Source organism: Leptonychotes weddellii, chromosome 4 (assembly GCF_054177405.1).
Source record: "Leptonychotes weddellii isolate Sample4059 chromosome 4, ASM5417740v2, whole genome shotgun sequence".
Classification (NCBI taxonomy): domain Eukaryota; kingdom Metazoa; phylum Chordata; class Mammalia; order Carnivora; family Phocidae; genus Leptonychotes; species Leptonychotes weddellii.
Window position 1 is genome coordinate 26,498,736 of NC_138372.1, and position 25,552 is coordinate 26,524,287.

The 25,552-nt window shown below is 42.5% G+C and overlaps 1 protein-coding gene across 6 annotated transcripts; it reads right to left on the bottom strand.

The window, feature by feature from the left end:
* Positions 1–454: 454 nt before the first annotated feature.
* LOC115943104 (chromatin modification-related protein MEAF6) lies at positions 455–24,523 on the bottom strand. Of its 6 annotated transcripts, XR_014144818.1 has the most exons (9): positions 24,366–24,523; positions 23,035–23,150; positions 19,941–20,028; positions 19,747–19,792; positions 9,260–9,452; positions 5,376–5,405; positions 5,213–5,270; positions 4,559–4,592; positions 455–3,222 (listed from the first exon to the last, which is right to left on the bottom strand). XR_014144818.1 is itself a non-coding variant. In XM_081818112.1 (8 exons), exons 1-8 carry the CDS (start codon positions 24,453–24,455, stop codon positions 3,214–3,216), a joined length of 606 nt encoding a protein of 201 aa, XP_081674238.1. In that variant the 5' UTR covers positions 24,456–24,523; the 3' UTR covers positions 455–3,213. The 6 variants fall into 6 exon arrangements, 3 of the variants coding, with proteins under 3 accessions (XP_081674238.1, XP_081674239.1, XP_081674240.1); XR_014144819.1 differs by lacking the exon at positions 5,376–5,405; XM_081818112.1 differs by lacking the exon at positions 5,213–5,270.
* Between the last annotated feature and the right edge of the window lie 1,029 nt (positions 24,524–25,552).

Consider the following 25,552-nt stretch of genomic DNA (forward strand, 5'->3'; position numbering starts at 1 on the left):
TGTGCCCCCCCCAACCCCCTCCCAAGCCATGGGCCATCCTCCATACCCTCCTCCTTGGGGACCACCGCCCTGCGCTGAAGCGGGGGTCGGAATCAACACCACAGCCCATCTTAGCAGTGAAAACTTTTACTCTACAGATGGAGTGTTCCAAAGTGAAAATTGTTTCCAATCCTGAATCCAATTCACTTAGAAAATTCAGACACGGTAACATTTACACGAACACAGGAATGAGAATCCCAGTGCCTTCTCCTCAGTCACCTTCCCAGGACCCGCGCAGGGCAGCAGCCCGGGGAAGGACGTGCGTACAAAGACGCACGCTCACGCTCCACTCGGGCCCTGTGCAGTGGCCCTGGCAGTGGGCTGCAGACGTGCATTTTTACACGCAGTCACGCCTCAGTAGTTGGGAGTGAGGCTGAGGGGCAGAGAAGTCAGAATAGAAGCAAAAACTAGGTCGCAGTGTTTTAAAACAGCGCATTTACTCCTTTCAAAGTTAGGCCATTTAAATACTTGTTTCCATTCCCTTATTCATCGCACAGGTCAAGGTATCAACAATCCTCCTTGTAGGATACTTACAGACTATTCTATAGCACCCGAAGGCTCCATTTCTCAAAGCACTCCAGAGGCCCCCAAGACACGGACAGCAGCTCTGAACGCCCGTGCTCTCGGCCCACCGGCCCTTCCCCTCTTAGGCCTTCCTGTTGGCCCCACAGCGCCGCCGGTCTTCTCCTTTGCAGGTTGTCCTTGCTCTCCATCTTCCCTTGCAGGGTCTGATGCTATTTAGAACATTTGGAGTTTCAACAAAATAAACAATTTCCTGGAAGAGCAAGCATACTTAAGACTCCCTCGGGAGCCATGTACAGTCACCATTGTCCCAGAAGACATGAAATAGAACTACCAAGGGCCTGGATTTTTTTAAATGCCTTATAACCACCAACAGGAGCAAAGGACAACTTCTTCCCATTGTGGAGATGAGAAGGCTAAAGGCCTAAAGCAAAATACTATTCCCGACCCCAATAATCAGGTGAAGGCCTGCCTAGAAGGGGTCCTGGCAGCCATTCTGGCAGGGTCACTGGTCACATCTAAGTTTGTCAGACTAAGTTAATAACCAAAGTGACAAATATCACAAGCATGGTAGGCATCTCTTAGGGTTTCTGCCTAAATCTCCCCAATTTAGAGAACATAAGCAGTCTCTTGAGACTTAAATATCTTCAGTCTGTGGCCAGCTTACAGGAAAACTTTGGAGGTCCCCTAATCAATGACTGAAAACTATACAGAGAAAATAAGTATAAAGCAAGCAGCCTACCTCTAACCATGATCATAGACATACGTGTGCATTCATATACACAGGTATGTTTTTACATAACACAGCTTTTTAAGAGCAATCCCACCAGATCTCAAGCAAATGTCAAACTATGAGAGAAATATTCTCAGGTTTCCTGTGTGCTCTCCTCTGGGCCACGGAGACCGCAGGAAGCGCCACTTCTCTCTCCCGGGAAAGGAGAGAAACTGACAAAGGAGGGAACAGATGTCTTCTGGTCCTCATGGTTTTTAGCTTTATAATTGTTTTTCTCTTTTTTTAAGGAACAATCTAAATATAAGAAACTATTTTCTTAAAAACCCTGGGATTGGAGTTCTGCTACCAAAGACATCTAATTAGCCACAGAGTCCAAAAAAAAAAAAAAAAAAAAAGTTTATTTGAGAACAAGAGTGAAAGCTTTTGCACATCTGACAAGGTAGACTCGTTTTGCTAACAGACGCCATCCGTATTCAGCTCTACCAATATTATCACAATGGAACATATTTGCTCTAACAAAGATATGGGCCTAAGTCAAGGACTATGACTAGACAGCATCAAAGGAAAGATGGGGCCCCAAATCTTAACCCCTAGACTGATTCGCAACATAGGATTTCAGTCAAACACTCCTCATGCAGTGGTTCTCAACCTGGCTTCTTATCAGAATCCCAGGGACTCTTTGGACGGAAATCCCAGTCACTAGACTGTCCTCCAGCCGGAGTCTCTGGGGTTGGGACCCAGGCATCAGTAGGTCCTTAAGCTTCCCAGGTGACTCCCATGAGCAGCCGAGGTCGAGCACCACTCTCGAGGCAGGTAACAGTTCAACAAATCGGCAAGTTCCCCAGCCCAGCCGGCCCTGTGAGGAAGGGGGTCTGCTGGGCATCGCTAGCTCTCGCAGATCCTATCTCTCACTCTGCTCCAGAACTCCGTAACGTTACCAGCTTTGGGTGCAGTGTTGAGCCTTTCCATATGCCTTAATGATTTTCAGAGCAATGTTTAATCAGGCAGATACCAGCAAAGAAAGAAAAATGGAAAAAGGAAGAAATTTCCATAAGGCATGATACTACGAATAAATAAAATAAGTGAAAAAACAATCTCAGGTTTAAAAGTAAAGCATGAGAAGTCAACACCTGCGAAATTTTATTTATATAAAAGAATAAAAATATCTATTTTAAAAGGATTGATTTAAACTTAGGTTTTTCAGCCTTTCCTGTTCCTTGAACATAAAACTGCCTCCAACGCAGAAAGATTTAAGATAGGTAATTATTAAATAAACCCTCTTTACCTTCCCCCTGCAAAAACACAGAGCCAAGTTCCCCATTTTCTTTATGGTAAACCAGATTATTTTCAGTGAAGATTATTGGCAATTGCATGAAGCAGATGATCAGATATGTCGGCAGGAAGGTATGAGCTGTACAACGGCATTACAAAAAGTCCCCAAAGAAAAGAAGATGGTAAAAACAATAGAAAAATAATAAAACACAAACAAAATAAGAAAATGCCCAATATTTACAGCCTCCCTCTGAAACGTGACCTATGTTCTACCTTCAGCATAAAACAAAACCAGAGAACATTTCTCAATGGGTATCACAGATGAAGCTGGTGCCAGCCAGTTTGGGGGGACACATTCATTCCAAGAAGGGAGAAATGCACAGTTAGCAACTTGCTGGAATTATAACCATGTCTTGGTCTTCTTGCAGTTCTGTTACTAAAAATGACACACAGTAAATGATCCAATGTAGTCTTACAGAAATGACTTGTCACCACGTTTCAGAACAAACTATTCAGAGTCACAGGCACTGGGTCTGGGAAAGCAGAGGTGGATGGCTGCGCACTCAGGTGAGCGATATGTATCTCTGTGAGGTTGGAGCAGGGAAGCAGGGCTCTACAGCCTGGAAGCTTCTGAACTAATGAGTCTTCTAATAGTCCTGAAGAGAGAAAAACAAGAGTCCCAACTTACTCTCAGAACATTAGCTGGAGCTTAAGAAGAAATTCATTAACAACCCTGCTAGGGGATTGCTCTATGGGCAAAGATGCTACTTCAAATGCAACAGACAATACTTCACATCTGAAAATGTCCCGTCTTCCAAGTCCACAGAGGGACCGAAACATCAGTTCTGCCCTTGTTAGGTCCCCTGAGCTCACCAATCAAAAACAAAACAAAACCTCTGAAACAAATAATGCAATATATGTTAAGAGAAAAAAAAAAAAAAGAAGATAGCGGGAGGGGAAGAATGAAGGGGGGAAATCGGAGGGGTGGACGAACCATGAGAGATGATGGACTCTGAAAAACAAACTGAGGGTTCTACAGGGGAGGGGGCTGGGAGGATGGGTTAGCCTGGTGATGGGTATTAAAGAGGGCACGTTCTGCTTGGAGCACTGGGTGTTATGCACAAACAATGAATCATGGAACACTACATCTAAAACAAATGATGTAATGTATGGGGATTAACATAATAAAAAAATTTTTAAAAAATAAAAATAAAAAAAATAGTAATCTAGGTGTTGCTGCGAAGGCATTTTGTAGATGTGATTAAGATCTACAACCAGTTAGCTTTAAGTCAAGGAAATTATCCTGGATGGTGTGTGTGTGTGTTGGGACGGGGATGGGGGAACTGACTTAATCATTTGAAAGACCTGGAGACCAAAACAGAAGTTTCTTTGAACAAATTCCACCCATGGACTATCCCTTCAGCTCCTGCCTGAGAGTTCCAGCCAGCCTTCCTTGTGACCTGCTCTGTAGAGCCTAGCCAGGAGGAAAACCTTGGTCCAGAAAAATGTTAATTTCCAGCAAGAGGGGAATGGTTACGTAAACTACAGTACCTCCCTGATTTAGGATTATGCAGCTATCAAAAGTATATTTACAAAGTGCTTAACAAAACAGCAATGCTTATGCTGTCATTTGAAATAACAAACAATGATCACACTATGTTTTTAAGAAGTGTGTATGATTTAAATAAAGTTCAAAAATAGGCAAAAAAAAACCCAAAAAAATAAAAACTAGTAGTAACAATTCAATTCATTCTTTAATCAAAGGGAAATTTTCTTCAGTAAAAATGTGTGACCCCTCTCTCTATCCAAAATATAAAAAAACCTAAATAACACCTAAAAGTTGAAGTGTATCCAAATGGGTACACCCCTCCCCAGCCTTTAAAATGAGAGTTGTAACCTGAGATTAGGAACACTCAGCTCTGAAGACGAACACATTTTTCTAATCATCTACAAAATCACCAGCCTCTCTGAAATGGTCTGGCTGATACTTACAGCTCGTGGTTTTTTGTTTAACTTCAGATCAATCCTGCGATGGAAAAGATAAAACATATTCGCATTTTAATTTACAGAAAGGGGCCAGGAATCAGCTACTGCATATGGCACAAGCTATAACAAAGACTATTTGGTTAAGTAAAACCCACATTCTTCATTAGACTATGTCATATTTAGTTGTTTACCCAGATATTATTAAGCAAGTATTTAAAAACATAAGCAGATACTCTCGCCACAAGGCAAACTTAGATGACAAAAAGAAATATACAGCAGTTATGAAAGCCATATAATTTTAAAACTATTCAAAACTATACGTTAAAGAGATTGGATTAAGAGGGCATGCTCTATGTTAATGTGTTAGCTTTGTAACTATATCACTGATAATCACTGAGACACATAATGATTAAGAACAGGAAAGAGACTAGGAGTTTGTATTTCTGGACATGAAACACAGAAGAAATTACACAAATTTCAATTTTTAAATCTTTCCAAAGCAAAATATCAAGATCTTAAACTATTAATCTCCTTATGAAGCAAAGCCAGAAAATCAATTTAAATGTGAATTAAAGTAAAGGTTATCTATTTTTAAAGAAATTAAAATGCATAAAAGTGAAGTTTACTTAATTTTGCTTAAGTTATTAAATAAAATGTTACCTCCATCACGTTTTTCTGTTTTTAAAAAAAACTTCCCAGCCTAACCTAATATACATACCTACAATTAAACAGATAAACTATGGGTTAGAAAGGTCTCAAAAAGGCATATTGGTCTCTACACACTAAACAACACAGCACAAATACTAATTCAAATCAAACTTACTCAAAGTCATAATCAAACATGCCAGACGGGCTGAGGGGCAGCATTTGAAAGGAAGAAAGCAATAGAAATTAATATACTAACTGAATAAATTAGTCGATTAGCCACCCTAGCAAGATTCGTAGAAACAAAATCAGCTTTAAGAATCTTAAGCCATAAAGTTTCAAACATCAAAGCACCAAAGATTCTGCAGTTGGGAGAGTCCCTTCCCTCACTGGGTTTTGTATCAGAAGAACAGACTATGAAAGGAAAAGTTATTTCATTAGAAAATGATGTACCTGCAGGCCATCTATTAGCTGCCAGATTCAGAGTTAGAACTTTTAAAATACATAATTATAGTGAAAAATATAAATAGGGCATTAGAAGAAATAGAGAAAGAAGGGTTTAGTCATATATTGAAAGGGTGCTTTGAAGAGGGTACTAACAAATCAGCACAATACACTTTGACTAACATAAAAGATAAAAACATTATACATTTTTTAAAAGAAAACATTTTGCAACTTTTAACTCAAGTTGTAAGTTCTAAGAATGTCCAGGGAACATGGGACTCTTTTTTAGAGCATTCATCCTAGAAAGCCAAGGGTCAAATGAATAAACTTCGGTGACAGTCTTGTTCCAGAAAACTGCAGGGTCACATCACTTTGCCCCTGAATTGGTGATGGCAGGTAACTGTTTATGTCAGGGCTAGTATTAAGAACACCCAAATCTACAGCCCCCCTAATAAGACAAAGGACAGCTGACATCCACCAGCACCTGAGCCTCAGGGATCTGGAAGGGAACAATGCAGAGGAGGCGCCTGTTTAGGACATCGCTGCTAACAGGCCATGGTCTGGGCAGACCTCCAAAGCAAACATTAACCCTGAGCATGACACCAGCTCTTTGGCTGGCTCCAACAACTTTCACACTGTAGACAGGTGTTAAAACAATATGCAAAATGCTCTATTTTCCTCCTGGCCCATGTCTGCAAGAGTGAAGCTGGAAGAAAGCGTAACTTCAATATCTCTTATGCAACTGCCTCACTTAAGTCATCTGAGGAATTACCAAAATTTAACTTTTAGGGACGCCTGGCTGGCTCAGTTGGAAGAGCCGGAAGAGATCTCTTGATCTCGGGGATGTGGGTTCGAGCCCCACGTTGGGTGTGGAGATTACTTAAAATAAATAAAACTTAAAAAAAAAATTTAGGGCGCCTGGGTGGCTCAGATGGTTAAGCGTCTGCCTTCGGCTCAGGTCATGATCCCAGGGACCTGGGATCGAGTCCCGCATCGGGCTCTCTGCTCCTTGGGAGCCTGCTTCTCCCTCTGCCTCTCTCTCTCTCTGTCTCTCATGAATAAATAAAAATCTTTAAAAAAAAAAAACAAATTTAATTTTCAGCCTAACTTAATTTTGTTTGCAAATTAGACTGTACCTACTTAATGAAAATGTCACAAACTACCTAGAAGAATTCTAGAGTTTTGTGTATTAGTAAAAACCTCTAAGAGCCGCTGTAAGTTATTATTTCAATTTTTTTCTTTAAAGGCACTGGGACTTATTATTCAGATATCATGTAAAATATAAGAATTCAGAACACTGTGATCACGTATGAATGCTAAAAATTATTTGACAAATGTTCATATTCCTCAAGAGGACAAATCTGTAAGTTACTCCTTTTTGCTACAGTGCCGAATTCATTTCCATCTGCTTTACTCACCCCTAAACAGTGCCTGGCACACAGTAGGCATTCAGACATTTGTTGAAATAATTTACCACTGATTTTATCTGAGGGGGCGTGGCAAGTTGGGAGGAGAAACAAGGACTGTACTGAATGCAAATGTACAAATATGTATGAACAAAGTACTCCATCCTCCCACAATCTGAAAGAGCCACAAACACATGAGTCGGGGACAAGGGGTTTGGACATTTCCTTACTGAAGATGGCAGGAATGTGAGAACCTTCACTGGCCCCTGAGATGCCACTCTGGTGCACTGAACCTTTTTATACAGAAAGAAGGCAAATCAGCTTCACTCTGCTCTCTTGGGGCACGGAGGCGCCTATGGCCAAGGGAAAAGGCCAGCCAGATATTAAGCCAGGGGGATGACAAAAGGATCTTGCTTTCCAAACAGAAAACACCATTTGTGAAAGCAGTAAGTAACATCCAAGATCTTTATAAATCCTTCTATTTTTCTGGAAGGAGTTAGCTCTGGGAGCCAGAGGGAAAAAGGGTAGGAAGAAGTGCTGTTCCTATGGAAATCTACTAGAAACCTACAGGAGGAAATTAAGTTCATGCCTAATTCCCTTTTATCAGTCAGCTGATCATGGCATTAAAAAAAGGGAAGTATCACCTACAATAAACAGTAGCTATCTATTGTATCACTAATGGAAAAAATGTCCCAGAAACTTCAAGGAATTGTCCCCCTACTCTAGACACTGTGAAACAGGAAAAGAATCATTACTTTAAAATAACACTGGAGTGACTTTAATAAAAGCAACACAGAGCATGGCATTTAATTACCTTAACAATTTAAAAAAATATTTTAAGAGTAATACTGGTTCCCTGCTACTGTTTGTGATTAGCTAGCATTAGTCCTACCACAGTGATCAAATAGCCTATATAACCTTACACACAAAAAAAGATGTGCAATTTTTGCTATTTCTTACTGCAGTCATGAGATTGGCACAGTGATTTTCGGTTTGCAGGAAAGTGTTAAGCAGCGATCTTGGGTCACTTTTTGGAGGAAATACTATTTCTGCAGTCTAAAAACCACCACCACATTGACAAGAAAAGTTCTTACAAGAATTAGAGAATCTGCTGATGCCTAGGAGGCTTAAGCCAGTTCAAGTTCATTCTATATTATCCCCATGTGCCATAACCACAAAGCTAACACCATGGATGCCTTGGGTGCATGAAGGAATATCCCACAGGTCTGTAGAGCAACCCAACCCAGAAGGGCACCGGAGGACAGGGAACCCCGCCCCTTCCTTGCTTGCGCCCTTTCACCTCAGTATGTAAGCTCCCAAGAGGAGCAGGACAAAAGCCAGCCTATGGACACCTGGTTTTCATGCCTGCCAGAAGAAAGTTTGAGGTCAGGGCAAGACTGCTCACTCTAGAAGCTATGCATCACCCTCTCTGAGTACAGCTGTGTAATTTCCAATTATCTGAGTTAATAGGCCCTGGTATTATCATACAAACCCCAGGCAGAGTGAATGCTAAAATCCTCTCTGGGTGACACCTGACCTCTCTGTCCACTGATGTCATTCCTATCTCATTACGCACTGTAAAAAAACAAAAACAAAAACACACACAGTGGACAAACATTATCTAGAAAGGTACTCTCATATCTTATATACACTTTATATTATTCCTCTCTGATATCTGAAATCAGCATATTACAGAGATATATAAAACAAAGAAATCATAAGCAATCAAACACCTTGTATTTAAAAGGAAAAAAAGGCATGTCAGATCAGCTCTGTCCACCCACAAGGGAGTAAGTGTAAGCAGGGACCAGGATTAGGAGCAAAAGACTCTCTCCCACTTGGCAGCTTCCCAACATGTACAAGTGCCATATTCCAAGTCCAACTTTACAGACTTCCCCCTTTCCTCCTCAGCTTCACCGTATTAAACAAAGAGTTTATGGAATGAAATTCTTCTAAACTAGAAAGTGAGAAGGCTGTCTTCCTTCACCTTTACTCTAATGCCCACCCATTCCTCCACTGGAGAAAACTTCGCCTGTTTCATTTGGACCAGAGCAATTTCTCCCCATCTGTAACAGAAAGGCGGCACCAATCCTGACGAATTTTTCCTCTAGTGAAGTCCCTTCACAGCAATAGTCATGGCAGCTCTGGGCAGGGGAGTGGGGGTGGTGGGGCGGGGCAGCGGGGCAGAGAGGTGGGGGTCCCTGCCACTGACCTGTGTCGGTTTTTATTCTTTCGTTTTTTATGGCTGCCGTGATGACCCCCTGAGGAAGTAGAAGAAGCAGCCTTCTGAGGCTTCACTCCCTGCACAGATCCATCCAGGTCCTCAGGGTCCTCCTGGCTGGGCTCATTCTCCTGATTGTGGAAGTCTGGAGAAGTATCACTTTCCGTCCCACTTCCTGGCTCCCCTGGAGGGAATAAACACAAGTCCCAGAAGCATCAGCAGCACTCCTCAGGCAGTCTGTCTGTCAGCCAGGAATGATGCTGTTGAGCACTAACAGATAAAAAAAGCGATGCTTTCCTGTCTTCCAGGACCATACATTCTAACTGACAGAAAAATACTTGCTGACAGAGAAGATATGTGCAGTCAAAGCATCAAAGTTACCAGAGTTCGGGAAACACAAGTAATCTGAAACAGTGTAACCAGAAGCAACCTACCTAAGGACAGCTGGGGGATGGGACCATACAAGCAGAAGTCCCTCCTCCTGGCTGCATAAAGGTCACTTAAACAGCAAAATCCACTAATGGGATTAATAATTATACAAGAAGCCTGGGTTCCTTCCCCAGACCATACAGGAATCCTGTCTATCAAGAAAGGGGGCTCAAGAGGATAGGAGCCCCATTACTCTGAGAAATCTTAAGAACAGTATTTAAGGGATGCCTGGATGGCTGTCGGTTAAGCATCTGCCTTTGGCTCAGGTCATGATCCCGTGGAAGCCTGCTTCTCCCTCTGCCTCTTTTTCCTATCTTAAAGGTAGTTCCTGGGGCGCCTGGGTGGTCAGTTGTTAAGCATCTGCCTTCGGCTCAGGTCGTGATCCTGGGATCCTGGGATCGAGCCCCACATCGGGCTCCCTGCTCGGCGGGAAGCCTGCTTCTCCCTCTCCCACTCCCCCTGCTTGTGTTCCCTCTCTCGCTGTGTCTCTCTCCGTCAAATAAATAAATAAGATCTTAAAAAAAAATTGGAAAATAAACTTCGAAACTTACTACCCAAAACTACAGTAACCAAGACTGTGTGGTACTGGCATAAGAAGAGACATAATCAACAGAATTCAAAGTCCAGATATAAACCTTTACAGTTAGGGTCAAATGGCTTTCAAGGGTGACAAGACAATTCAATGAATCATATTTTTGATAAATAATGCTGGGACAACTGGACATTCTCAAAGAAAAGAATGAAGTTGGATCCCTATCTCACACCATCACAAAAATTAACTCAAAATGTATCAGAGGCCTAAATGTAAGAGCTAAAAACATACAACTCTTAGAACCCATTTGATTAGGCAAATGGGTTTCTTCGATATGACCACAGAAGGAAGCCTAACAAGAAAAAATATATAAATATGTGACCCTCATACATTGCTGATGGGAATAGAAAATGGTGCAGCCACCTTGCAAACTGTTTGGCAGTTCCCGAAAGGCTAAGGACAGCATTACTAAATGATCCAGCAATTCCACTCCTAGGTATATACCCAAGAGAAATGAAAACAGGTTCACACAAAACTTGTCATGAATATTCACAGCAGTTTTATACCTAGTAGCCAAATGACCACTAACTGATGAATACATAAATAAAATGTGGTACAACCATACAATGGAGTACTGTTCAGCATTAAAAAGAAATGTAATAGTAATACATGTTTTGTTTAGGGGTTTTTTTCCTTGGTGTGATTATAGTGGTAAGAGCCTATCGCTTATAGAACTACCGTATAACCCAGCAATCCTACCTGTGGGTATTTATCCAAAAGAACTAAAATCAGGATTTTTAAGAGATACCTGCACTCCCATGTCCACTGAAGCATTATTCACATTACCCAAGGTGTGAAAACCACCTAAATGTCCATCAATGCATGAATGGATAAAGAAAATGTGGTATATAAATATAATGGAATATATTATTCAGCCTTAAAAAAAAGAAGGAAATCCTGTCTTATGCTACAACACAGATGAACCAGGAGGAGATCATGCTAAATGAAATAAACCAGTCGCAGAAGAACAAATACTGCATGATTCTATTTATGTGAGGTATCTACAATAGCCAAACTCATGGAAGCAGAGAGTAGAATGGTGGCTGCCAGGTGGAGGGAGAAATGGGGAGTAGAAAGTTTCAGTTACACATGAATAGGCTCTAGAGATCTGCTGTACAATACTGTACCAGTAGTTAACAATACTGTATTAGGCACTTAAAAATCTGTGGAAGTCAGGGCCCCTGGCTGGCTCAGTCAGTAGAGCACACTACTCTTAATCTCAGGTTGTGAGTTCAAGCCCCACACTGAGTGTGGAGCCTACTTAAAAAAAAAAAAAAAAAAAAAATCCTGTGGAACTTGTTTCAGTGTTCTTGTTTAAAAAAAAAAAAAAAGATTTTATTTATTTGAGAGAGATCACAAAGGGAGAGGGAGAAGCCAACTCACCGCAGAGCGGAGAGCCCGATGTGGGGCTCGATCCCAGGACCCTGAGATCATGACCTCAACCGAAGGCAGATGCTTAACCGACTGAGCCATCCAGGTGTCCCTGTTTTTAGTGTCCTTACCACAATTTTTAAAAACCTACCATTTGGAGATACATATTGAAACATGAATATACAAGAAAATGGTATGATGTCTAGGATTTTCAATGTGACACAGGAGATGGAAGTGAGAGTAGGTCGGGTATGGAGAGGGCACTGACCATGGTCTGGGATTTGGGGCAGTGTGATGGGTACATAGGGGTTTGTTTTTTTTACCTTCTTTATTTGTATAGATTCAAAAACTCACTTTAATAAAGAGTTAAAAAGTATTCACTTTTTCCTGTAGTTTATCTCAATAATATCTATAACAGGCCTTCCCAAGTTATGCTTCTAGGACTATAAATGGTGATACTCTTTTTGGAAAAGTCTAGGGTGTTTTCCAAAACCAAAAACCTATTCCCTGATTCTCCAGACACCAATAATTTGATTCCATTCTGACACTTATTACCAGAATTAGGGCAGACCCACAGGTTAAGGGCTCTAGTCCCACAAGCATGCCCCCCCACTTCAAATACCAGGCCTCTCATACTTCTGACCAATGAGCTATAAATCAGGGGTACCCTAAACCCCCTCTTCAGGTTTCATAATTTGCTACAATGTCCATCAGCCCAAGAACTCAGGAATATGATTTATTTACTGTTAATGGTCTATTATAAAGGATACAACTCAGCAACAGCCAAATGCACAGGGCAAGGTATGGGGAGGGGCGGGGAGCTGCCATGCCTTCTCTGAGCACACCACCCTCCTAGCACCTCTTTTCATTCACCAACAAAAGCTCAAAAGTTTAGATTTTTTTTTTTTAAGATTTTATTTATTTGAGAGCGTGCATGCTCGTGCACAAGTCGGGGGGAGGGGCACAGGGAGAAGCAGACTCCCCGCTCAGCGGGGAGGCTGATGCAGGGCTCAATCCCAGGACCCTGAGATCATGACCTAAGCCAAAGTCAGACACTTAACTGACTGAACCATCCAGGCACCCCATAGTTTAGGGGTTTTTAAGAAAGTTTCTTTATGCAGTCATGACTAATTAAGTCATTGGCTACTGGTGATTAACTCAGTCTCTAGCACTCCTCCCCTCTCTGAGGTTTGGGGTAAGGCTGAAAATTCTAAGCCCCCATCCTGAAGCCCTCTAGGAGCCTTCAGCCCTCAGTCATCTCCATTAGCATTCAAAAAAAATTGTTTTTTAAAGATTCTATTTATTCATTTGAGACACAGAGAGAGAGAGAGAGCATGAGCAGAGGGAGAGGCAGAGGGAGAGGGAGAAGCAGCTCCCCGCTGAGCCAGGAGCCTGATGTGGGGCCCGATCCCAGGACGCTGGGATCATGACCTGAGCTGAAGGCAGATGCTTAACCATCTGAGCCACCCAGGCACTCCAACATTCAAAAATTTCTTTTGTATGCAGTGTATGCTAGTCATTCTTATCACTCTGGAGATTCCAAGGGTTTTAGGAACTGTGTGCCAGAGCAGGGGACAAAGACCAAATATATATTCCCCACTATACCACAGAAAATAACTGTGCTATATTTATGAAAATCACCCCTTGACACAGTAATGCCACTTCCGGGACACTCTCATACAGAAATAAAAAGTCCATTACAAACAAGCTAGTGTACAAGGAAGCTTACTGCAACATTGTTTATAGTGGGGTAAATGGAGACAGTGTGAACACTCACCAAGAGGGGAGGCATAACCAGACTGCTGGGTATTTTCAGCTTTTGAAAAGAATGTGAGATTATAACAATAGCTAACAGAGTCCTTACTAGAAGTCAGGCACTGTACTATATACTTTAAATATACCTTACCTATAACCCTCACAGAAACCTCTACAACTATGATGACCATTTGACAGAGAAGGGAACTGAGGAGGCTGGAGTTTAAGAAACCTGCCCAAGGTCACATAGCTAATAAGGGAAAGAGTCGGGATTCACATTCAAAGACAGTTTGGCTCCAAAGCCCACGCTCTTCATCACTACTCTATACGTTTCTCTCTGGATGCACTCAACCTGTAGGAGCATATGTGGTAAGTGAAAAAGCAGATAATATGTACTGTTAGATCAATTTTCTTTCTTAAAAATAAAAAAAAATCCCTATGACATAACTAAAATTCCAAGTGAAAAAAAATCCCCAACTCTGTGTGTCTGCGTGTGTGTGCGCGTGTGTGTGTGTCCAGGAGGATGTGTTAGGATATCAAGCTGTTAATGTTGGTTACCCTCAGAAAGTTGGGGCTGAAGAAGAACACGAGGTAATTAACCTGTCTCATATTCACCTCTAAATAGTGTGACTTAGTACAATCAGAATGTAATACTTTTCTAATAAAAAAAAAACCTCTAACAAAATATAAAAAGATGAGTCTAAAATGGAGAAGTATGATTAGGACAGCCTTCTTCTCTGATAGCCAGTCCTGTTCTTATGTAGGTAAAAAATGTCATCTCTAAAACTGCAAATGGTGGAGGTACTGGTTAGGGAGGGAATAGGCTGATGGAGCATGAGGTTACAAAAGCTTTGGATCATAGACAGGGTGACAGAAGGGGCACAGGACTGAGTAGGGGCTGGGCAAAGGAAGAGAGGATGAACTAAAAAGGTGGGAGATAAGTAAGAAAGGTAAGTTAGATACAGCAAATTCTGCCTACACTGTAATTCTATTAAATGGCATTAATGAACTAAACCAACTATTTCCTCATTTTGGACCAGCGGCTATGGGAGTACTGAGTAAATGGATGAGTCTGTCATATTCTGTAAGCACCCATGAGCAAACACACACAAAAGAGTGTAAATCAAATCAAAGCCCTATGAAGGGAGAATCCACCTGTGCTACTTCTCTGAAGCGGCGACATCCCAGGCAGTAACAGATGCCCCAGAGGGCTGATATGAATATTAAGTATCATGGGAGCCAGAGAAGAAAGAATGGATTATTCAGGAAAAGCTTCACTGAGGAGGTGGAATTTAAGCTGGACCTTGAAAAATGAGAAGCCAAAATAAGTACAAAAGACAGCACAAGCAAAAGTGCAGAGAGAAAACACAAAGTACATTTGGGACAAATGAATCAAACAACATCTCTTAAGCAGATGGCTTGAGAAATGAGAGATGAAATAGCACGACAGGGTAAGAAGAGCCGTGAGTGTCAGATTAAGGGATGTGACCTACGGAGACAGTGTGAGATGGTTAAAAGATCTGACTTGTTGCTTAGCCTTTCAGACCCTGTTTCTCCATCTGTAAAATGGGAAATCTTTCTTTACACTGAATATCCCTTATAGACAAGGCATTGGGGTCGACACTGGAGCTACGGCAATGTTCCCTACTTTCAAGAAGCCTATAACCTGTACCTATCCCTCAAGAAGTAGCTTTAAGGAATAAATGAGATAAATGCAAGTGGCTGAGTAGTATCTAGAACACAGTAAGTGTTCAAGTCTCAATATCCTTGAGATCTACAAACATGCAAGTCAAATTCTAAACAGTAGACAATTTGCCATAAAATAGTTGCTAACAGGACATAAGGCAAAGTCATCGAGTATTTCTAAACAGAGAAGTGATATCAAACAATGAATGTTTCCTGAGTTCTCTGTACAAACCCATGTTTTAGGATTATTGGGCTAGAAGTGGTTTATAAGAGGGACTGTAGCCAGGGAGACTAAACACTGTTAAAATACAAAGTTTGACCACAAAGTAGGAATAACTGTCTTTTTTTTTTTTTAGATTTTATTTATTTATTTGAGAGAGAGTGAGAGAGAGAGAGCACAAGAGGAAGGAGGGTCAGAGGGAGAAGCAGACTCCCTGCTGAGCAGGGAGCCTGACGCAGGCAGGGCTCGATCCTGAGATTCCAGGATCATGACCCGAGCTGAAAGCAGACATTTAACCGACTGAGCCACCCAGGCACCCTAATAATTGTCTCTTCTTGGTTCATGAAAGCAGGAGAGGAGTGAGAGCAAAAGAGGTGGGTTACAACACCCCAAAGGGCAGCAGCGAGTCTGTCAACCCTATGATGCTGTCACCAGGAAAAGACACCTAAGTTCATTTCTCACTGACATGTAAGTAAGAAACTTGTTTTTAGAGTAAAGAATGCCAGATTTTGATTAAGTATAATACAACGACAAATGAGACACTCTACTTATTTAAACACAAAACAAAAAACGCCTATTGAATCGTGCCAAAGCACTAACTTTGATCAGCACAAAAACTTTAAAGGAGGAAAGAAAGATATCCAACAATGCTTCATGCAGCCATTTACTTATCCACTGGAATGATATAAATGCTGAGGAAAGATCTGGTTTGATGAAAGTTTCAGGTAAGTCTGATAAAACAAACAGTAGAAACTAGGTTGATCTTTTAAAGGAAACTGGATAAAATCTGCCGGTTTGTTTTTATTCTTTTTACAAAAACACACAATGCTTCACTAATTTGCATAAAATTCCCCTTTGGGGACCGTGCTAATCCACTCTATCATTCTAGTTTGGGTACGTAAGCCAAAGAAAGCAGAAAGTAATGCATTTTTAAAGAAAATTTTCAGAATGGTTTGAAGTCCAAAATCCTTTGAGATCTAAGAATGTGTAACTCCAAATTCTAAGAGAAAAGAATGTGTACTTCATCACCATCAAAAATCAAGAACCAGGAGTCATTCTGCAGAATGTTATACAGAAATTCTGAGACATTGGAGAGATTCTGTACAAAGGATAAAGAGCAAAAGGTGAAGCAGACCATTCCTCTGATGGAATTAAAGCTTGGTTTGAATCACCTGGGTCTTTCAGGGACCCTGAACTTGGTTTAAAGAGGTCTAAACACCCAGCAGAAGAAAACATTAAGTCTTCAGAAGATGGCACCTTCATCTTCCCCCCTCACATTATTCTATAAATACTTGAGGTTACAATGAGCACTACACAGTCAAAAAAACCAGGCACACAGGGAAATTAGACTTCATGAGTAATAACCAGAAGAAGCAACACACAACAGAAACACGTCTTTAAGGACTTCAGAGGTTGAAATTAAACACAGAATATACAACAACCGGGCTTACTCTGCTTAAAGAAGTAAAAGAAAGTTTAATAATAATTGCAGGGAAAGCTACTGAAAAATTACATAGCAGATTTTAGAAATAATTAAGTGGAATTTCTGGAAATTAAAAATGTAATAAAAATTTTTTAAATCAAGGAAAGGTTTAACAGCAAGTCAGACTCAACTGAAAAGAGATTTAGTGAACTGTCAGGTGGCCCAGAGGCAAAGACAGAAGACACGGAAGGGCTAATAAAAGACATAAAGAATACAATGAGAAAGTTTAACATACATGTAAGCAGAGTAGGAGAAGAGATGGGACAGAGCTCAGAGCAAATGCAGTATCTTAAGAGTAATAGCTGGGAATTTTCCAGAACTGATGAAAATTACTAAGCCACCATTTCAAGAAGTCCAATGAAACCAAGCCAGATAATTACAAAGAAATTCATACTTAGACACATTATAGTTGACTGCAGAAAATCAAGATGAAAATAAACTCTTAAAAATAGCAGGAAGAGGGGCTCCTAGGTGGCTCAGTCAGTTAAGCATTTCCCTTCAGCTCAGGTCATGATCCCAGGGTCCTGGGATCGAGCCCCACATGGGGAACCTCTGCCCAGCAGGGAGCCTGCTTCTCCCTCTCCCTGTCTGTCGCTCTACCTACTTGTGCTCTGTCAAATAAATAAATAAAATCTTAAAAAAAAAAAAAAATAGCAGGAAGAGGGGTGCCCAGGACGCTCAGTCAGTTAAGCATCCAACCCTTGATTTTGGCTCAGGTCATGATCTCAGAGTTCTGAGATGGAGCCCCACATTGGACTCTGCACTCATCAGGGAGTCTGCTTGAGATTCTCTCTCCCTCTGCACACCCCTCTAAAAAAAAGAACAGCAGGAGGAAATGGTAATGACAGGTGGTGAGACAGAACGGACAGAATGCAACAGAATTACTTCAAAAGGGCTCTGACCATTTGAACTGATAAACTTCACTATGTAATTCTCTATTCTAAAAAGAATTCAAAGCAGTTTACCAAGATTCATATAATAAAATCCAATAAAATAAATTTAAAATGAGACAAGTAAAACAAAGAGGAATAGAAGACTTAAGTAAGCTGGGTGCAACGCTAAGATTCATTCCCAAAATGCACGCTATAAATTCATACTCGCTTTCTAGAGAACCACTAAACCTTTTAGCACCTATACAAAGAAACAGTCCATTATCAGATATTCAGTAAAAACCAACTAGCTGTTCAAGGAAAACAAATATTCCTTTTTTTAAGATTTATTTATTTGAGAGAGAAGGAGAGAGTGCACGTGTGCAAGCAGGGACGGGGGAGGGGCAGAGGGAGAGGAGAGGGAGAGAAGCAGACTCCCAGCTGAGTGGAGCACCCAACATGGGGCTCAATCTACTACCCTGAGATCATGACCTGAGCCAAAATCAAGAGCCAGAGGCTCAACCAAGAGAGCCACCCAGGCTCCCCTCAGGAAAAACAACTATTCCTAAAAATCATAATTAGTAATGATAGTAAACATTTGCAACATTCTCTTACAATAAATACAGTAGCACATTTAACAGGACCAGAATATAATTCATCAAATACAACTTTATAGGAAAGACCAAGAAATATCAATATGACAATTCCATGGATGTGACTCAATTCAAGGGGAAGATCTCGGGAATGGATGGCCTACACCTGCTTCAGAAAACCTTTAATACGTAAGTGCTTGTCTCAGCCAAGCTTCTGCAAGCTGTGGCTTTAAGACTCCTTGCCTCACGGGTACCTAGGTGCAGCCATTCTGGGTGGCTAGTTAAGTACAAAGCCAGATGCTGAACCATCCACCAAGCCAGGAGGAGGATTATAGGCTTTTGTGAAAACTGAGGAGTCAGACATCATTCCATCTCAACTCACAGAAGTGAGGTCCAGGGTGTTCCTTAACCAGTCTTATGACCTCAGAAAGCAGATAATACTAGCTCTACATTCTACAAGTGGCAATTAATTGAAAAGAAATAAGATTTAACTTATTTAAGCCATAGTAAAAGAAAAATCAAAAGGACTTGGTATAATTGATTAGGTTGGCAGAAAGGAGTCAAAGATGCCTACAGAGTTTCGAATGAGGGAGAAAAGAAGTACTATAACAGAAAAACTGAGCAGACAAGTTTTGAAGGAAACAGAACAGTTCAGTTTTAGATAAAATGTTTGAGCATGAATATCTGAGCGGAAATGACTAGAAGACATTTTCTAGAATTTTCTAGATATTTAGAAATCTGTACACAGAGATAATAATCAAAGTCACTGAGTAGTTCTAATTCCCAAACTACCAAAATCCCTCTTTCTCAACACTGGCCCAATGCAAACACAAAAACTGGATCCCACAAAATATACCATCTGAAAGAAGTAGATAGCCACAGCACAAAAAGCAGGTTATGTTTTAGAGTGACCCAGTGCACAGGAAGAGTGTCCAATACAGACAGCTACATAAAGTCTGACTCAGAAAGATAAATGTACAGATCTATATCCCATCACTAGACATTAGAACAGAATTAGACTATATGGCTTACCTACCGAGAATGATACAATTTCTTAACAAAGTAAATACTATCTACTCTGTGTTTTATATTTAAGAACACACAGGTACATTCTGTTCACAGGATCAGATTTTCCTAAGAATTATTAAATTGGGGACATGGAGATTTATCAGATATGTCTGAAATTTTCCATGATAAAAGGTTTTCTTTTTAAATTAAAAAAAACACACACACACAAACAAAAAACCCTCCCTGACACTTATCAGCAACGTCTTTCAGCAGCTAGAGTCAAGCTCTGCATGACAGAAGAGGCAGGAAGGACATGGTAGTTTTTTCCTCAAAAAAAAAAAAAAAAGAGGATAAAAAGACATGATTAAGGAGACTCAAAAGGGTTCCTAACTTCTAGGTTGGATAGGAGTTAAATACAAGGGCTACTGTAGCTTAAAAATAAAGTAATAAAAAAGTAAAAAAATAAACTTACTCTTTTCAATGAGCTGATCCTGAACTCCTGCCAATGCACTTACTGCCTAAAAGAAAAAAAACACCCGTTACTAGAAAAATTATCACAGACCTCCGGAGAACACTCAGACAGCAGGGAAAGAGAAAACTCGCAGAAATTTAACTGAGGAGTTCCTCCACGATGGGCCACAGAAAGATTCCCCCAACCTCACTTACAGCTGCTGAAGTAACTGAGGATTTACTGAAGAGCCGCTCAGCTTCCTTAAACTTCCGGTTCCTTCGATCGTTTTTGCTATTGGAGTTTCTAAAACACACACAAGAAACTCATAAACACCAAGCTGTATCTATGGCTCAAGCTGAGGATGGCCCAGGACACATGTAAGGAACTCTCTCATTGTCTCTCTTTTTTTAAATTACCAACTTTCACACGAAAATACCTCCATACCGTTTGGATTGACCAAAACGACCTTTACGCTGAACGCCTACACAGACAGCAACGGTTTCCAATACATGGCAGGTGCTCCACTATGGGACATTAGTTAGTTCACAGTCACTGCCATTTTAATATGTATTTATTTTGATACTCATTATTAAAAACAACTAGCACAGACTAGTGATATGAAATGTTTCTGTCAAGTAAGCTTAACTGAAAAAATTTAATGAACACGGGGCGCCTGGCTGGCTCAGTGAAACATGCGACTCTTGATCTCGGGGTTTTGAGTTTGAGCCCCACACTGGCTTTAGAGATTACTTAAAAAAATAAAATCCTTAGGGGCGCCTGGGTGGCTCAGTCGTTAAGCGTCTGCCTTCGGCTCAGGTCATATCCCAGAGTCCTGGGATCGAGCCCCGCATCGGGCTCCCTGCTTGGCGGGAAGCCTGCTTCTCCCTCTTCCACTCCCCCTGCTTGTGTTTCCTCTCTTGCTGTGTCTCTCTCTGTCAAATAAATAAATAAAATCTTTAAAAAATAAAAAAATAAAACCTTTAAAAAAAAATTTAAAGAACAAACCAGGGTTCCTTAAGGAAATGGCTGGTATTAGTTCTGGGATAAGAAAAGGACAAGGTGAGTCTAAGACACCTTGTTGGTACAGAAAGCAACAAAGTGCTCGAAGACTGAAGGGTCAAGTCAAAAAGACAATGGAATCAGCACGAGGAGGCTCCCTCTGTCCACATATGGGGCAAACCAAGCACTGAAAAGAATAATGATGGGTGTGTTTGCTTGGTCACTAAGCTGTATGTTTATGATGTATGCACTTCTCTGTATATATTTCAATAAGTTCATAGTAAAAAATAAGCCTCTATAAATAAAAAAGTGACAGCATTAGATTCCAACACTGATTTTTTTTTTTTTTTTTAAATCCATTGGTCTCTAATGATACTAAAGAGGGCCAGAGGGCACCTGGGTGGCTCAGTCATTAAGCGTCTGCCTTCGTCTCCGGTCATGATCCCAGAGTCCTGGGATGGAGCCCCGCATCGGGCTCCCTGCTCAGCAGGAAGCCTGCTTCTCCCTCTCCCCCTGCTTGTGTTCCTGCTCTCACTGTCTCTGTGTCAAATAAATAAATAAAATCTTTAAAAAAAAAAAGAGAGAGAGAGAGAGAGGGCCAGAGATAGAGAACGAAAGAGAGAGAAGATATGAAGGGAAGATTCTTCTTTCCAAATGCCAGTAATCCATGTACAAGGATCAGAATCAGCAGTACATTAAGAGAGTCAGGTAAAAATCAACAATGGATATTAAAACCACTGAATAGAAATTTGGAGGAGCAATATATTCACACTGTCTAAAAGTATAGCCTCCAATTACAAAGAGAAAAAAATGAATTTTTACAAGGGAGAAATCATATGCTCAAACTTCATACCAATAAATGGAACAATATGACATTATGTGCCTCCCAGTATAATAGAGGTAAACAACATACCAGGCATACAAATCACTTATGTAAGATTTTTTCCAAAAATCCTTAAAGGATCTCTCATGAGGTCACAAAAAGAAAAATCTGGAATTGAGGCATTCCACAAGACAATGTCATGAACAACTTCACCACCAAAAAGGGTAGGAGACTCTCCTAAATGAAGAGAGGAAAGAGACATAACAGCCAAATACAATACATGAACACTGAATGGATCAAAACAAGGCAGCAAAGCATGTTGGGGACAATTAGGGGAATTTGAAATAAAGACTATAGTAGATGATACTATGAGTATAATGCTAATTCTCTATGTGTGATAATTGTTCGTAGGAGGTAACTGCTGACATAATTATGGGCAAAGTGTCATGCTATCTACTTAAATGATTAGCAAAAAAAAAAAGTGGGGGAAAGGGAAGATATAGCTACAAAGGGGTAGCAGGCGGAAGATCTTTGTGGTGATAAAATACTTCTGTATCTTGATTGCAGTGGTGCTTACAGGAATCTACACACAGTGACAGAACTACACATACACATTGTACCAATGTCAGTTTCCTGAGTTTGATATTCTACTACAGTTACATAAAATCCAACTATTGGGGAAGACTGGGTGAAGGGTACATTGGACCCCTCTAATTTGCTGCAACTTCCTATGTATCTGTAATTATATCAAAATTAAAAAAAAAAATTTTAGAGAGGAGGGGGAAGGGCAGAGAGAGAGACAGAGAGAATCTTAAGCAGGCTCCATGCCCAGCACAGAGCCCAACATGGGGCTCGATCCCATGACCCTGAGATCATAACCTGAGCCGAAATCAAGAGCTGGATGCTTAACTGATTGAGCCACCCAGGTGCCTCTAAAAATTTTAAGTACAGATATAGGTGTGTGTATATTTATATACATTAGAAAGAAAGCAAATGTGGCTACATGGTAACAATTGATGAAGGCAAGGGAAGGGTATCAAGTGTGCACAGTACTATTTCAACTTGAAGTGTTCCAAATTTGAAAATTTTCAAAAAGCTTAGACAGTTTTCAAGAATAGTTATTACTAAATAAATTGTGGTACGGTTAGCACACAGTTGTGGCAAATATTGTAAAGGTCAAACTCACGACTAATTAAAAAATGGAAAACACTAACAAAGTGGTATGTCAGGTACTGTCATCTGCTGTACTTTAACGCCTCACACAACCCTGTACCACCGGCCCGACTTTCCCTATTTCCCAGATGTAGGATTTGCCCACAATTACTCAGTGGGGCAGAGGCTGAGCCAGAGTCCAAGTGGAACCCCGGACGGCTTTCCACACCACCACTTTACTACTGCCTCCCTGCAAAGTTGCTAGCAAGAACACAGAAAGTCCAAAAAACAATTACTAGGGCACAATACCAACACCACAGGCTTCTGACACTCACTTCTGGTTGGTCAGATACCGATCCCAGCCACGAATAATATTGCCATACATCTGAGTGTCTTCCAGGTAGCTTCCTTCAAAAGCATAGATCTGTCTCTCCAAGTTTGCCAGTGTTTCCTGGGAAATGAAAAATAAGGAAACGGGTAATGTGTTTTAAATGCAAACGTTAACTCTGACTAAACCAAACTCTGAATATTAGCCTTAGACATTCAAGCTCCACTACACTAAGCCACCCCGGTTGGAAAGACAAGACATGGGGAGAGGAAGGCTGTTTTCAGACTAAGACAGTCTAGACCGTAGACCTGTCTTGTTGGAGCCCTTTGAGAATAGAAGGGAATGTACAGAGCCTGTCTCCAGAAAAATGTGCAAAATTTTGCATATGCTTCGCAGGGCTGGTGGAAACCCAGCTGTCAAGAACCCCCGCTCAGGCAGAACGTGAGCAGTCTGCACTCGCACGCACAAAGGTACCGCTACTGGGGAGAGGGAAGGGTGAGCAGCCTTCCAGCGCCAACTCGCTCCCCGCAGGCTCTGAGAAAACGCCGGCACTAGGCTGTCAGTTGCCATGGAAACCTGGGAGGGCAGCTTCGGGTGAGATGGCCCTCCCCGGTGCCCAAGCCTAAACACGGCGGGGAGGGGGCGGCCACCAGGGTGTCTGGAACCCTGGGTGCATGTCACAGTTCTCAATTCCCTGGACTGAGTCCTTTCCCCTCGCCTGTCACCTTCTAGATATTCCCCAAAACATCACAACCATGCCCGTCAAAAGCCCCATCCAACACATCTCCTAGTCCTCAAAAGGACATGCGCCCCTCCATCCTCCAAAGGCCAGACAGGTGACTGGGTCCCCCTCCCACACTCGCCTCCTACCCCACCCACTCCAAGCCCACTGGCAAAGCCCGAACCGGTCTCCTACGGCCCCCAGACACGCCCGAACCCACCCCTCAAAGCCAAAGACCTGCCCGCCCTCACCCACCCAGCAAAGGCCAAGGACACAACTGCCCCTATCCCCAAAGCTCACAGATATTCGCCTCCCTCGAGCTCCCACACAGAAGCCCCCACCCCAGGCGCCATCCCGCCTCCACGCCCCCGCCGGCCCCTTCCCCCTCCCCCGCTCCGTGCCCCGCCCCCCCGGCCCCGGCTACCCGGCTCCGGAGTCGCGCAGCCGGGAAGCCGTGGCGCCGGCGGGCCGCGAAACGCGCAGCCGGCCTCAGGCCGCCGGGCTCCCGGCCGCCGCGTTGCGCCGGGGGAGTAACGGCCTGGCACAATCGGGCCGGGGCCTGGAGGCGGAGGCGGGCGCGGAGCCACCATCGAGCGCCCCAGCTGCCGGCCCCTCACCGCCAGCTCCTGCTTCCGCTTCACGAGCTCCGCCAGCTCCCGCCGGGTGTCCGGGATCTGCGGCGGCGCCGCCTTGTTGTGCATCGCCATGTTGGGCTGAGGCGGGCGGCGGCGGCGCCAGGCTGGGGGCGGTCTCTGCGCGCCGCCGCCCGCCAGGGGGCGCCCGCGCCGCACTGCGCCTGCGCGCGCGGCTTCCGGAGGCGCGCGCCGCGCCGCACTCGGGATCCTCGGGCTCGCGAGCGCCCCGCCTGGACGGGCCGGTGAAGGGCTCCGCTCTGGGTCCTGGCAGCCCTTGGCCCCTCCGCGGCCGGCTGTGCGTCACAGACACCCCAAATTCACCTTGTCCAAAACCAGACTCCTCCCAAGTCACCTCAGTGAATGACTTGCACTGTCCGCCGAATTGCCCGAGTCAGAAACGTGAATATCATCGTCGCTCTCCTCTCCTCTCCCCCACAAAACCTGAGGACTCGCCTCCGGAAGAGCCCTCAGTCCACTCGCTTTTGTCTGCCACCTCCCCTTCGTCCAGGCCCTCCCTACTTTTGGCTCCATTATTCCCACGCCGCCTCTTTCCACCCTTAGCTCTATTTGATCCTTATCCACAGTGGTTCCAGGATGGTTGGTGTTTGGAAAGCAAATGTGGTGTCACTCCCCTGGTTAAAACCTTTCGATGGCTTCCCATTGCCCTTTAGAGAGACAAGTTTGTGTAGCAGTTAAGGTCACAAACCGAAGCCAGAACTACTTTGTTCAAAATCCTACCTCTACCATTGCTACGCCGTGCCATTTTCCGCAAGTAACTAAATTTCACTGGTCTCAACTTCCTCATCTGTAAAATGGAAGTAATAATAGTACTTATCCCGTACATCTGCCCTGAGTAAATCACTTCACGTAGGGGCTTGGCAAGTAATAAGGATTATACAAATAGTCGTTTTTATCATTAAGTCCAGCATCATTTGGCTCTTGCTTACTTCTCCAGCCTCTGCTCTCCATCTTTCAGGGTTCTGCAGTTCTACTATCATGAACTGGATTTTTTTTTTCATACTTCATTTTTTTTTCTACCTTGCTTGAAGTCTTTGGGTTTCAACAATCTGTAGATTGGTATCTTCCACTAGTTCTGAAAAATTTTCAGCTCTCTTTCTTCAGATACTCCTCTGCCTCATTTTCCTCTCTCCTTATGGAACTCAAATTGA

Bases quoted from the DNA above. Each gene is read 5' to 3' on its own strand.
- LOC115943104 (XM_081818112.1), bottom strand. From the start codon at position 24,455: ATGGCGATGCACAACAAGGCGGCGCCGCCGCAGATCCCGGACACCCGG. The intron at 23,151-24,365 runs GTGAGGGGCCGG...TTCATTTCCCAG, and splicing joins AGCGGAAGCAGGAGCTGGCG to GAAACACTGGCAAACTTGGA. The intron at 5,406-9,259 runs GTCAGTGGCAGG...GCTGCCCCTCAG, and splicing joins AAGAATAAAAACCGACACAG to CCCGTCTGGCATGTTTGATT.